Consider the following 14,602-nt stretch of genomic DNA (forward strand, 5'->3'; position numbering starts at 1 on the left):
TTAACAGGGAGTAGATAAATTGCAAAACATGGATTAGAATGATAAACAGAACTAGGTATAATATGGAATATATAATGAGAGATGCTGAAGGATTTTACTGGGCTGTAAAATATGCAGGTTTATTATGTTAGTGTTATTGATTATAATTAGTTACTGAGGCTCTAGAAAAGTGTGGTGAAGCTGGAACTTTGGTTACAATAGCCCTCTTGTATATTTCCCTTTTAATAGCCTTAGTGCAGAAAATCCACCTGATATGTTGTTTAATCATTAGCATTAAGAAAGAGGAATGATTTTGATGAAGTTATCTTAGAAAGGAAAATGACGATTTAGCTCTGTAATATTCAGCAAGTACTTCTTTTGCATACTTTTATAGAAGAGTTGTCATTTATTTTAGCCTCATTTTGAAGAGATGTGGGAAGTTTGCAAGAGATAAGCACCTTTTGAATTTATTCCACTTTATAGAACCTGGACCTATGGACCCTCCAATTCTTCTGGACGTGAAGTCAAGAATGATGTTGGTTACCTGGCAGCATCCTTTAAAGTGCAATGGGGTCATTACCCATTATAATATTTACCAACATGGCCACCTCTCCCTGGAAACTTCTGGAAATGTCACTAATTGCACAGTGATCCATTTGCACCCATATACTGCCTATAAGTTCCAGGTGGAAGCCTGTACTTCGAAAGGGTGTTCCCTCTCACCAGAGTCCCAGACCGTATGGACACTCCCAGATGCACCGGAAGACATCCCAAGTCCAGAGTTGTTCTCTGATACCCCAACATCTGTGATTGTATCTTGGCAACCCCCCAAGCACCCCAATGGCTTGGTGGAGAACTTCACAATTGACAGAAGAATCCAAGGGGAGGAAGAAGTTACTACCCTGGTGACTCTCCCAAGAAATCATTCTATGAGGTTTATTGACAAGACTTCTGCTCTTAGCCCATGGACAAAATATGAATACAGGGTACTAATGAGCACTCTTAATGGAGGTACAAATAGCAGTGCTTGGGTAGAAGTGACCACGAGACCTTCACGACCTGCTGGGGTACAGCCACCCATGGTGCGTGTGCTAGGACCCAATACAGCTGAGGTAAGACACTGAGTGTTCTGTCTCCTTTACAGACTTAGGAATTTACCCTGGATTGACTCTGTGTTGAACAGAGCCATCTACTGACAAAATGCACACATTTGTTGTTTTAGGCATTCACTGGAGAAACTGGGTTTTGGCCTTTGGCCCAAACTATCTTGAATTCGATGTCAGTTTTTCATTTCTCCCTGTATCCCCTTAATTATATTGTTGAGATGCTTCCATTTGCCTCACACACCTGAAATACTTTGAATGCCACAATGGGATGCTTAGCTTAACCACCACGTCAGATTTAAATAGATCAGAAAATGAGAAGAGATGGGAAAATGTGGAGGAATGGATTAGCATACTAACAAAAGTTCCAATTACCAATATTCTGATTTTTTTTAATGATCAAAGAATCAAAATGATGGGGAAAGAAATAAAAATAGCATATTACTGGGCTATCTAGAAAGTGTTCAATTATTCACTTCATTCTACTGGGAATGAACTCTAGAGGACAGGATAACTACCATTGTTTTGGCTTGCATACAAACTTCATTCAAGGGAAATTAGTGTAACCAAACAGGAGGGAGTTTTGTAGCTTAGAAGCCTCTTTTGTGTAAATACACACATGCTTCCATGGATTCAGTCTTGTACTACTGCCAAAAGCATTGGTACAGTAGCTTGCTCACCAGAGCACAAAACAAAGGATATTTGCATAACAGCAAAGTTCATCTGTTGAAATTATTACTTGGATCTATGTTGTGTGTTCCCTCTCCCCCACAAAAGCAAACACTAGGTGTTGCTAAACAGTGTAAATTGTTGAAGAAATTTAATTTGACCTATAAACTAAAAGCTATTTTTAAAAGCCGTTTTTAGTTTCAATAAGAGACTGGTCAAAGCAACACAGCTTTTTGATAGAAATATCAAAAGTGTATAGAATTCTGTTGGTAACACTCTAAAAGGAAATTAATTTGAAATACATGATATACAATGTTTATTGTACAAATTGGGCAATCTTAAGAATTGATCTTCATTCAAAAGAAAAACCAAGGCAAACCAAACAAAATCCCGAACAAACCTAGAATTATTAATCACTCCAGAAATAACTTTTTGTTTTAATCCTGAGGGAATTTTGCAAAACTTCAGTAGCAATACCAATCAATATGATGTGACATGAGCACTGTCCCTTCTCAAAGGCAAAGCTACGTAATGGACATTTTTCTGGATAACAAAAATTTTATAACTAGTCAGATCTGAAAAAAGAACAAATATTTTCAGAAGAATAATGTCTCCATGCACAATTCTACTTGATTCAGCATATATAAATAATGATCAAAGACATCCAAAACAAGTGGCCTGGATTTTTCTTCTTCTTTTTTTTATTCCTGCTTTTGATTTTGTAACCTCATCCAGGGATGAAATGATGTACCTGGCTTGTCAGCTTGCTAGAATAAAGTTTAGATTAGCTTGGCTAGGGAGCTCAGTCTCCCAGGCTCTCACCTACTAGGTCAGGAATCTAAAATCTCTAAGAAGGTACCTGAAATAATATGGCCATTGTACATTAACGAAAGTTTTTAAACTCATACCTTTAATTAATTCTCATTTTATTTATATCTAGAAAATCAAAAGTTATCAATGAAGAGACTCTTCAGGAATATTCAACTGAATCTAGTGTAGTCTGCTATGTATTTAAATATTAAAATGACATATCCATGCTTCAGTATTATTGGTTCACAGTATGTTCCGAAAGATCTTACGACTGCCAAAGTGCGTCTTCCAGTGATATGGCTTATCTGGTACTCAAAGGCATGTGACTGCAGTAGAGTGATTTCTCTTTGTAAAATAAAAGATTTAAAAGTTAAAATTGCATATATATGAAATATTAATGAGAAGTATTGTCATTAATGCACTGGTTAAGAAATTGATTCAACATTTACCACATAGAATCATTCTGAAGTATTAGGATGAAAGAAATCGTCAATAATATTAACAGCAACAACAATAATAACCCCTTCTGCTAGTATTTATTGAACAGTGACATACCTTCATGAGTGACTGTTTAAGCACTGAGGACATACCAGAGACCAAAACAGAATCCTTACTTTCATGGAGCTTACATTTTAGGCAGAACTACATGAACAAATACATTATATGCCCAGAAGTGACAAGGACTTGGGAGAAAAAAAACAAGTCAACTTAAGAGAAATAAAGAATACCAGTCAATAGGATGGGGGAGAACAGGAATGGGCTGGTATTTCTCCCTAGTTCTTTCTATATTGGGCCATATGTTCTGTTCACTGCTACCCCGTGCTGCCCGTGAGAAGTCATGGTCTACCCGGGAAAGCAAGGGAAACTCCGTAACTTAGGCCAAATAGAAAACAAAGTAACATGGTGTAATAAGTGTAAAAAGGTGATATGACTTGGCATACATTTGAGCTTTAAGAAGGGAAAATTGGAGAGCACAGCTGTTTATCAAAGTCATATTCTTAATATTGTTTTTGATTATTTGATTTTAAAGAAAATAAATAATATATGATATCAAAGAGGTTATCTGAAAAAGTGAAAAACATGTAGTTTTATTTGGTATTTAATCACTTAAGAAAATTCATTGCATTTTCTAAAGTTGGCAAAAATGCTCTACCAAAACTTGAAAAAGATCGTTTGGTAAAACTATAGACCAATTTCATATATTAATATAGATCCAGAACTTCTCAATAAAATATCACCAAAAATTGAATTAAGGAGTATATTAAAAGAATGACATGCCAGGAGACATTTAGTTTGACTCCAAAAATGTAAGGATGGTTCAACATCAGGACATCTATCAACTTCCGTCCTAAGTCAACTGATCAAAGCAGAAAGCTCATATAATTTTTTTTATCAACAGATGCAATAGGAAAAGGACTTATAAGATTCAGCAGCCATTTCCAACAAAAATTCAATGTAAAATCAGATTAAGATAAAGTCGATTTCTAAGATTGCTGGTGATTTAGACTCAGCTCTTTTCACTTTATAAAAGTGAAAGGTTTACAAGGTTGCTTGTAAAGGTTTAGAGGTTGCTACACTGAAGTCTTGAATACAATTGAGGACTACTAGAAAATAAAACATAAAAATAGCTGTGTCATGTAACTGTGATGCTGCAAAAAAACTTCCTTGGTGGTGATGACTCAAGTGCAGCCCCACCTTCCACAGCTAAAGCAGAATAAAAGACAAGAGGCCTGCAGTTATCAGTCTTCATGTGGCAGAGTCCTCACTCGGCTCAGACAGCTGAAGCCATCCTCTGTGACCATGGGCCATGAGAAGCGGTAGCATCTGCCAGATTCTGGATTCTGTCCACGCATTGCGTTACTAGGGTGTGTACTCTTACTGTTGCTCGTTTACAAGTCTGATAATAAGCCAGAGGGAAAAAAGTTGAGTCTTAATCACCATTATCACCTATTTGTGAAGGTGGACCTGTCTTTTATGTCTGCTTAAATCAAACCAGAAAAAAAAAAAAAAATATATATATATATATGTATGTATGTATACACACACATTTATAACATCTTATGGAAGAAAATAAAAATAATAATGATGATTACTATTTATTGAGTTCATATTAAGTTCTAGGAATTGCTCTCATTTAATGCTTAATCCAGCCCTATCAGAGAGATGCTATTACTATCCCCATTTCACAGGCAAGAATACTGGGTATTGAGAGTATAAGTAACCTGCCTGAGATTACATATAGAGAAGAGCTGGGATTCACCCCAAAGCAATATGGTGGTTCCAAGAGCCCACGCTGATTTCAAATTCTTTACACTGAAACAAATGGAGAATATGCTGTCTTCCTGGATGGAAGGACTTAATTCCACAATAAGTCAATCCTTCCAAGGTTGACGTATACACCTAACATCATTTAAATCAGAATGGCAATAATGTTTTGTTTCAAACTGGATAAAATGATCGTCAGTTTATTAAGAAGGCTAAATGGTCGAACTAGTCTAGAAAATTGTGAAAGAAAAAAATACTGAGGTGACAACTTCTTCAGTATTTCAACTTACCATAAAGCCACTGAATCACAACAGTATGGTGTTTTAATTCTTTCAAGTGCTGCCAAACCTTGACCTGAACTCAGAATGTTCTGGCTTGAGAGGCAAAGAAGTGGAATATCACATATTAGTCGGGTTGAATTAGGTGTCCTAACTCTTCCATTTTTCTTTTACTTGTCATGTAAATGACAAGAAGCCCCCTGAGTTTGACCTTGACTTGTTTTTTGTGTCCACCAAGCACTGCACCTCCCAAACAAACGGAATCCTCTATCCGTTCTACAACCTGTGCTCTTAGGTTTCTTTGATTTTCTCTACATCCAGACACATCCACTATGCTCATAAGCAACACATTTAAAGCTTCGTTTCACCCCAGCACAGTGTGGACCACTGCAAGAAGTTTTTAAAATTAACAATTTCAAGCCATGTAGTAAAAACTGAATAGATATCGGGCCATGGCTAATTATAAGTTAGTCCAGTTGTCATCAAGCAGCTGGACAACTGACACAAGGTGGGAGCCCATTTTGCTGCCACTTGTTAGGAAGAATGCACTCTGAAAATCTCAGGTGATATTCCTTCTGGAGAAAACTGTTTTCCCTTTGATTTAAGATAGAATCGTTAGTTAGACCTTCTCTATTCCAATTTTTGTGTTACTTTTTTCTGACTTTCATTTTGTATAGAGTTACAAGTGTGGATATCGATATATATTACTCTGGAAATCTGTCTTTTAAATTTTCAAAATAACTATGCTCAGAAAAAAAATATAATCTAATCAGCTGTGACTACAGTTGCTTACTGAACTCCATCTCTGTGTGCATGCATTAAATCAGTATAAAATTTAGGCCTTGCCATCAAGAAGCTTACAATCTACTTAGGAGATGAAATATATACTCTAAAATTTAAGGAACATTGCAAGACAATGATAAGAGAGGAACCAGAATAGTGTGTAAAAAAGTGATTTTTTTAATGTCCTATGAATATTTTTCTAGGGTTCTTCTACCCCGAAAACGTGAGTGTGTTACCACTACAGCCTTACAAAATTTTGCCAAAAAAAAAAAAAAAAAAAGGAATATTAAACATTGTAGTATTCCATTACAAAACGTTTCTTTTCTCCTGGTGTTCAGGTCCATGTGTTTGTTCAATAGGATCATCCTTTGCTTGCCTTTTTAAAGGCTTATCTCTTATCTCTGAGAAAAGAAGTTGCTGTTGCTTTACTTTCTAGATTATGCACATGTGAGATTCAGGAACTCAATTGTGCATCCTCAGAAAATGCAAAGAATGATCCCCACCCTCACCATCCAAAAAAAAAAAAAAGTAGTGACATATTTAGAGTACATACTAACAATACAAAGCAGGGAGTTCTGATGTTTCATTTAATTGAGTTATAAACAAGAAAACTGTCAGATCCTGCCGCTGCCCCATTGATGCCTGCGGATGTGTGAATTTCCTCCATGTGTATGCTCTGTGTCCTTTAGAACACCCACAGTGGAGATGAATCGCTAAGGTGTGTATTAGTTTGACAGTCCTAGAAAGTATCACGACGAAAAGCCAAACCCAGGAAACAGCATTTCATTTAGTTCCTGGTGTACTGCTAATTGATCCCAAACCCTTCATTACTGTCTAGTGCAAAAGGCTAAGTCGAAAGGAGGCATTTAGAAAGTGGCTTAAGTGAAAACAAGGCATGGCAAAATTCTAGGTCTTGTGAACTTCACTTGTTCTGTTCCTGTGTTGTCGCACTGATTCTAAATTTATCTTTTATTTCAGGTCACTTGGAAACCCCCACTCATGCAGAATGGAGACATGCTTAGCTATGAGATCCGTATGCCTGATCCTCAGATCACAATAACCAATGTTACTTCCTCACTGTTAAGTCGAGTAATTACTCATTTGATTCCTTTCACTAATTACTCTGTCACCATTGTGGCTTGCTCAGGAGGAAATGGGTACCTAGGAGGGTGCACAGAGAGTTTACCTACTCATATGACCACCCACCCCACCCTACCGCAGGGCATTAACCCATTGTTGGTGATTCCACTAAGTGAATCATATGTTGGGATTTCATGGCAGCCACCATCCAGACCAAACGGACCAGATTTGAGGTAAGAGAAGGTGACTGTGCTTTTGGATTCTGCTATGGTCTTATCGGAAGGAAGGAAGGAAGGAAGGAAGGAAGGAAGGAAGGAAGGAAGGAAGGAAGGAAGGAAGGAAGGGGGCTTTTACTCACGTACGAATGTAGAACTAATTCTTAATTGGATACCCCTCACTCATAAGTTGAATACAATTTCATATTGTGTATCTCGACTTATATGGAGCCATAAATGTTCCTTAATATAGAAATATAATTTTGTGAAGCTCTAAAACCCCTTGAAATAACAATCACTGTTCTCTAACAATTCTTGATGTAATCCTTCTCTTGGTTTTCAGAATATATTTTTATTATATGTTAGACAAACTTGATGCATGTTCTAAATGATACATTTACACAAAAATGCCTCAAAATTCTGAAACTAACACAATAATTCTCTGGCAGGGTATTATTATCTGTAAACTTGTAAAGAACATGGTCAGGGACATAGATAAGATGAAAGAAACGTGTGTGATTCTGAAATAGCTTTTTAACAACCTCAACTTGACACTTAGCCAAGAGTAGCAAGTTGATAATATTATCATTATTTATAAAGCATTGATGGGTTGATGTCTTAGGACACCATTAACTTTATAAGCATTTTGTATTTCCACTTTGTGTGTAACTGGCGATAAAGTTTTGGCAAATCTGAAATAGAAGAAATCTAAAATGTTATCATTCTTACTGATAATAGTAAAATGTGAATGTAGCTGATTATTTCAAAATAATTGAATACCTGAAACTTGAGCCAGAAGACAGTGATTATCTGGGAAAAAAACTTCATGATTGTAAATTAAGATGTTTTCTTTACGTTTATGTGCACACACCAGACACTCATACCATGAAACAACCTGAATTTTGGTAATAACATTAGTTGAGATAATCCCGATGTTACTGCTTGTCTTTTGCTTTAGATATGAGCTTCTGAGACGTAAAATCCAGCAACCACTTGCATCAAATCCCCCAGAAGATTTAAATCTGTGGCACAATATTTATTCAGGAACTCAGTGGTTTTATGAAGATAAGGGTCTTAGCAGGTGAGATTACAAAAACTATAAAAACAAATGCTGGCATTTAGTCTTGGGCACGTTGACTAGTTCAGAGAATCTTCATGTCTCCATTGCTTGCGCATGTTATCAGTTGTGCAATAAAACATGTTCGGTGATTATCTGTGGCATTAATCACCAAACTGCAACAGTCAGCATGTTTCATGTTTGCCGTCTTAACTGTACACTTAAAATAAGTCTTTTGAAGTCGAACCTGTACATGTTTGAGCCTTAACCTATTGCCTTTGTCACAGCTCTAGCAAAACATGAAAACATAATAGAGGAATTTGGAAAAACTGAACAGCTACAAAACGAGGGGAAGAGGGGAAGGAATGACTGGGCATTTAACAAAATGCTTACTACTTCTGGAAAATAATTCAGCCCACAAAAAATTATTTAGTTAGCATGAAAGAATTCAACCTAAGGTTCAGAGAAACCAGGAGACAGGCAAACCGGCGATGTCAGCAAAGAGGCCTGCTTGGGAGGGCCCGCAGACCTGGGTGGGTTTCAACCTGTGCTGGAGAACCAGGTTTGGGACCTTACGCAAGTCACAGAAATTCTCCAGGCTTAATTTTCGCTTTCAATAAAATAAAGAGATCGGATGGGATTAAGTGATTTCTCAGCCTTGATGAGTCCAAGCAATGTAACCAAATCACTGGAAAAAAAACCCCAAACCCACAACTATTATGAATGCTTTTCAGACATGTTTTTCAATAACTTTTCTATCAGCTTCGTTATTTTCCTGGACCCACCTCTGACTCACTCAACTATGAACGCTGTTTATAGCTCTGGCCTTGCCTCCCCTCACTTCCTCACCTAGGCTTGTCTCGGCCTCATTCTCATCACTTCCAGGGCCTGTGATGTGCTATACTTCCTCGCTCAACTTCTCCCCGTCGTTCCCCTCTCCCTTTGTCTGACTAGATTATCCATCACACGTTGGCCGGGAAGTTTCCTGGTGGGCTTCCCTGCCCACTCTTCCTGGTCTGACTCAGCTGCCCCTTAATGTATTCTCCCAACACCCTTACATATCACTAGTGTCAGTAATGTACTGGCCTGGCGACTTGTCTGAACACCCCGTTATGTCGTCAGATTCACCCTGAGGCAAGGCTTTCCCTTCATCACTTCTGCAGTCTCAGTCACTAGCATCGTGTGTGGCATATCGTGGGCACTCAAATAGTTATTAAATGAAAATACGTCAACTCAGTAAAAGGTGGGTTATTCCATTTCTCTGTGACTTAGGAATATTAATTGTAGTCTTATTATTTGGGGGGAATGGGTAAAACTAAGGAAAATCCCCATCCATCTTAAAGGATTGCAGTAGGAAAACCTTATAGATATTGTAAGGTTCTTGGGGAGGAGGCATCACGTGAATCTGATGAAGCAATAGAACCACGTGAAATTGCCATTTTTGTAAGTCAACCTAGATTATCATGGTCGCTGGACTATTCTGCACTATTTTTAATTCATTATTTACTTCATCCAACGTCATTCTTTAATTATCACTTCAGTTGAAGAAATTCATGTATTCAGCAATTTCTTGCTTGCTATCTGCTGAAAGGCACTGGGATAAGACAAAAACGGATTCAGCATAACCCTTGGTCTCAAAGACCTCACAGTCTAGTGGAGGAAAACACACCACACCCTCGGCTATGAGTGTACTAATTGCTTTTTAAAAAAGATTTTATTTATTTATTTGAGAGAGAGAGAGAAAGCATGAACTGGGAGGTGGGGGGAGAGGGGGCTGAGGCTCGATCCCAGGACCCTGGGATCACGACCTGAGCTGAAGCAGATGCTTAACCAACTGAGCCACCCAGGCACTCCTGTATTAACTACTGTTATCCCAGGTCATTACTTAGTCACCAACACTGCCTAGGGAAATCATATAGAAAAGTAGCTTTCTATGATCTGTGAACTCTGAGTGCCTTAAGTATACCATTTTCCAAAAAAAAAAAAACCAGACCTTGACTATTTAACATTACTGAGTCAGATGTTTAGCTATGAGATGTTTGTCTGAAAAAGAGAATAAACCTCAGAAAGTTAATGTTTCTTTGTAGAAAAAATGAAAAGTTATAAAAGAGTTAGAGCCAAAGCCAAACATTTATTATTGAATTTTTAGTGATGCCTCTAAGAATTTTTAACGAGAAGTCCAATTCTAAGATATAAGAAAAGAGATATAGTTAAATCCCCACAAATCAAGTTGAAATGTAAGGTGACATGAACGTATGGATGACAGCTGCTTCTAGAAGGGAAGTAAACATCTAACAAAATATGGTGAGCGGTATTTTAACTAGCCTCATAATGCTAAATGTCAAGGGATTTTTTCCTTCCTGCTAGGACTAGCAAAAAAAAAAAAAATTCTTTTTTTATTCAAGTAATTGCTATAACCCATGTAAGCAGTTTGTGGTAAAAAAAGAAAAAAATATGCATTTCTTTTTAATATTAAAAATAAATGGTGTGAGTCTTCATATGACAAGAATGTTTTTTTCTAGCCCCCTACCCTTTGTAAGTCCAAAAAAAGCCTAGGGGCCCCTTCAGCCCGTGGAGGGTTCTCTCATAACTCTGAGAGAAAACTGGAAATTAGTCCACTGGTGGGCACTGTGTGCTGTGACCATTTTTCTGTTAAGAAGTGATCTTTCTCGGTAGAGGCTGCCATTACCCACCTTGGCTGCTAGCAGCCAGGGCTCACCACCACTGCTGGTAAGCCAGCGGTCTCTCATACAGCACAGGGGAGGACCCGAGCTCTCAGCTTACTTTGTTACACACCAGTCTTGCAGTTCCTTAAGGACCCTACCCCTTGGCTTTTGTCTTGTTGGCTTATTTGTTTGGTTGCTATTTTTTGGGATGGGGAGGAATAATTGAATTCTAATGCGTTTAAGAGGAACAAGCAATTTCCTATTCTCCTCAGACTCTATCATTCCTTCTTTCTTTCTTATTTTACATAGACGTAAATAAATGGAACACTGAAGTGTCTCTCCCCATCTTGACCTGATATCACCATAGCTACATCTAGAATCAGTTTTTTTAAATGGCACTTCTTTTGACACAAAAAGTAAAATTAACTCAAGATTCACTGGGCAACCCTTTATGAATGTATCTGTGAGTGTAAATATAAATTGAAGTCAATTTCCTTGGTCAAGTGATCTATTCTGGTTAGCTATATGTTCATGATAGAAAACACACCAATTTAATCTAAATTGTTATTATATTCTGAAGTTCAAATCATTCTAGTAGTTATTTTTCCCATTACATCTCCATGTACAGAATAGAATATTGAGCTAATTACCCAGATAATTTAATTTAAACAAAAATAGTTTTATTCTTATGATTATCTTAGGTAAGGGGTGATTTTGTCTGAGTTGCACAGTTAAGTTGACTCATTATTGAATTTTTGCTCTGTGTAGACACAAACGCAGTGTAACTCTAGGTTTATATGATTTGTCAGTTTCCAACTTTTCTTCCTTAATAATTCTGTGCAAAATAGCCAAGTTATGGTTGTTGGGGGAACCATAACTTCAGGTTCCCTGACATTTTCATCACTTGGAAAACCTGGCGAACATGCTGTTATCATCTGATGCTGAGGTGAGCCAGGCACGGTTTAATGGGGGCCAGCGACCTCCTCATTGTAAGCATCAGCCCACCCTTATGATTTCCAGTGCTTTGTTTTCTGAGTGATCAGATAAAACTACCAAGAACACAGTGATGGCATGCCATTCTTTTTGCTCTGAATTTGATGCAGGAGGAACAAGTTATAAGAAATCATAGGTTATTTTTTCTATTTTAAGGAAAATGTTGACTTGTAGATAATAGTAACTTAGCTGCAATTAAGTTTATAAAGGGAGGTATGTTCTAACTCCTGTTCCTTCCTATTATTTACAAATTTCTCAATGTACTTCTTTGCAATAACAGTCTGGAAAGAGACTTCCATGTGACTCCTCAAGGATCCATTAATTGTCTTATCTTTAAATGAAAGTATTCAAGGTGCCTGGGTGGTACAGTTGGTTTATTGTCTGACTCTTGATTTCAGCTTTGGTCATGATCTCAGGGTCCCGGGATCGAGTCTCTTTTCAGGCTCCATGCTCAGTGGGCAGTCTGCTTGAGGATTCTCTCTCTCCCTGTGCCCTTTCCCCCCAAAATAAGTAAAAAATCCTTAAAATAAATAAATGGAAGTATTCAAAATTAAATATGCATCTTATTTTCAAAGAATAGTTGGACTTGAGTGTTTTAAAATTAAATCCTTTAGCTATATATACCATAAAACCTAAGTTTATATTTTACTGGCATAGATTCTAAGTTTTTTTAAACCTCCAAAATGAAATGTTTCAAGCCCTAAAAGAGGATGTAATTTCTGGGGGATAAAATTCAAAAGAATAAACTTTTCATTCCCCTCCTTTGCAACAAGATCAAATGAACACAGAATGACATGTCCTGCTTTGCTAATATGGAAAGACTGGGCCAGTTCCATGAGACCTGTTCTTATTGCATAAGTATATTTAAGTTGTTGCTCTTAAGTAAAGAAGTTAACTTTGTACATATGGAGGGTGAGTGGAAGGAAGGCTTTTCTCCCATGACCCCTAATGTGAGGTAGATCCTGTTACCTTCTCCATTAATGTCAAAATGTGAATAGAAGTCAGGTCTCAGAATGAATGCCAACTTCTGCACATTGGTGTGCCATCTCATAGGAAGGGACTTATTCAAAATGAGCAAATATGTGTCTTATTTCACATTTAAATTAAAGTAGTAGAGTCACGGTGTGTTTCTCCATTGAGATTTTTTTTTTTCATCGCTCTAAATTTACCTCAAGCTATCCTTTTCCAAGTGCCATCATATGAAGCCTTACTGCATGAAAAATGAGCCTCCAGAGGTGGAAGAATGCATTTTTGTCATAGGAGATTTTTTCCCTAATGTTTTACTTAACCCCCCCCAAAACACCCCAAAACAAAACCCTCGTTTCTTTGCATTTCTTTCTAACATGATGACATAGTAGAACAAGACAGGAATTACAGCAAATTATTTTAGGTGTGGCATTCTGGTAGCGTAAGTATCGATGGCCACAGTGATATGACAGCTCCAACTGCCCTCACAATCTAGAAAGCACCATGTTATAAAAACTTTCAAGGGTGATAAGCATTACTCTTCAATATCAAAAGAAAAAAATCCTCAGTAGCATTTTTAGAAAGAGTAAATAAGTGGTATAAAGAAAAGGCAGATACCATCAATGAAATATTTAAACAACTGCAGATTTAAGCCGTAGAAACAGTGTTGCATTTTTGTTTGCTTATTTATTCATTCCCACAAAGGGTTTGGGGATGTAAGGAACAGTATGCTGTCTGAGGCTTCTCAAATCCTCCCGTGTGTGATGCTGTACGCCAGCACATGCTGGGCTGTGGCAGGTTTGAAGAAGAGTTAGTGGAAGAAGCAACTGAATAGGCTGCATTTTCAGAAGCATGATTTATACTGGTGACAATATTGACACATGAATTCGTTAGGACATCAATAAAGTTGACACATTTTTAATTCTGATGAAAATAACCTGAGGCATTCTGTGGCTGCACTGAAGAACTTTATTGGTTACAAAAACACATCAGACCCTTTCAAGATACAAGCCTTCACACGTTTTGCCCTGGAATAATGCTTCCCACTAGACAAATGTCTTCATTGCACAAAATGCCACTTGTCATCAATACCTAGCCCAAATGTTACCTCCTCTGTAAAGACTTCCTGACTGGATACTGGAAACTAGGTGCTCTATACGAAGCATGTTGGAAGGAAAAGGAATAAATGAGCCCCTATTTTAGGGGTTCTCATTTAAAAACATATTTCTATAAAAATGTATGTACTCCAGTGGAACAGATAACATGTTTGTTATGTTTAGCATCTAGAATGTTGTTAGTGTTCAACAAATATTCTTGAATGAATGAACAAATGAATGAATGAAATCATATAGCAACATGAGAGACAGTATAATGTGTAAAGGAAACATCTTGCTGAGTTTCAGTAGGGCTTATTTCTCTATTGGACAGGTAGATTTTTGTGACGTTAATTTACCAAATCATATATGACCTGAAAGTTATGAGCCTGATTGCTTTAGTAACTATGAAATATCCATTCATTCATTTATGAAATTTGCTACTCCGTAAATAAACAGATTCCTGGGTCATAAAAACTTCAACATCTAAACGGAACCTAATTTTCTAATTCACTTGAGCAAGAACAACTGAACCTTGAAATGAGTACATTTCCATAAATAAGTTTTTAATATAAATTATCTTTTACAAGGGAAAATACCGTAGTCGATTCTAGAGCACAACAAAGTTTCCCATTTTCTGTGTG

At 37.2% G+C, this 14,602-nt stretch overlaps 1 protein-coding gene across 1 annotated transcript in view; it reads left to right on the top strand.

The window, feature by feature from the left end:
- USH2A (usherin) overlaps nucleotides 1–14,602 on the top strand; it is a 676,781-nt gene that overhangs the window by 445,623 nt on the left and 216,556 nt on the right. The window contains exons 40-42 of the mRNA XM_040636016.1: nucleotides 463–1,091; nucleotides 6,866–7,200; nucleotides 8,141–8,263. Coding sequence (XP_040491950.1) covers nucleotides 463–1,091; nucleotides 6,866–7,200; nucleotides 8,141–8,263 — 1,087 coding nt within the window. The remainder of the gene's footprint in view (nucleotides 1–462; nucleotides 1,092–6,865; nucleotides 7,201–8,140; nucleotides 8,264–14,602) is intronic.

The sequence above is a fragment of the Ursus maritimus genome, unplaced genomic scaffold (assembly GCF_017311325.1).
Source record: "Ursus maritimus isolate PB19 unplaced genomic scaffold, ASM1731132v1 scaffold_2, whole genome shotgun sequence".
In the NCBI taxonomy this organism is placed as follows: Eukaryota; Metazoa; Chordata; class Mammalia; order Carnivora; family Ursidae; genus Ursus; species Ursus maritimus.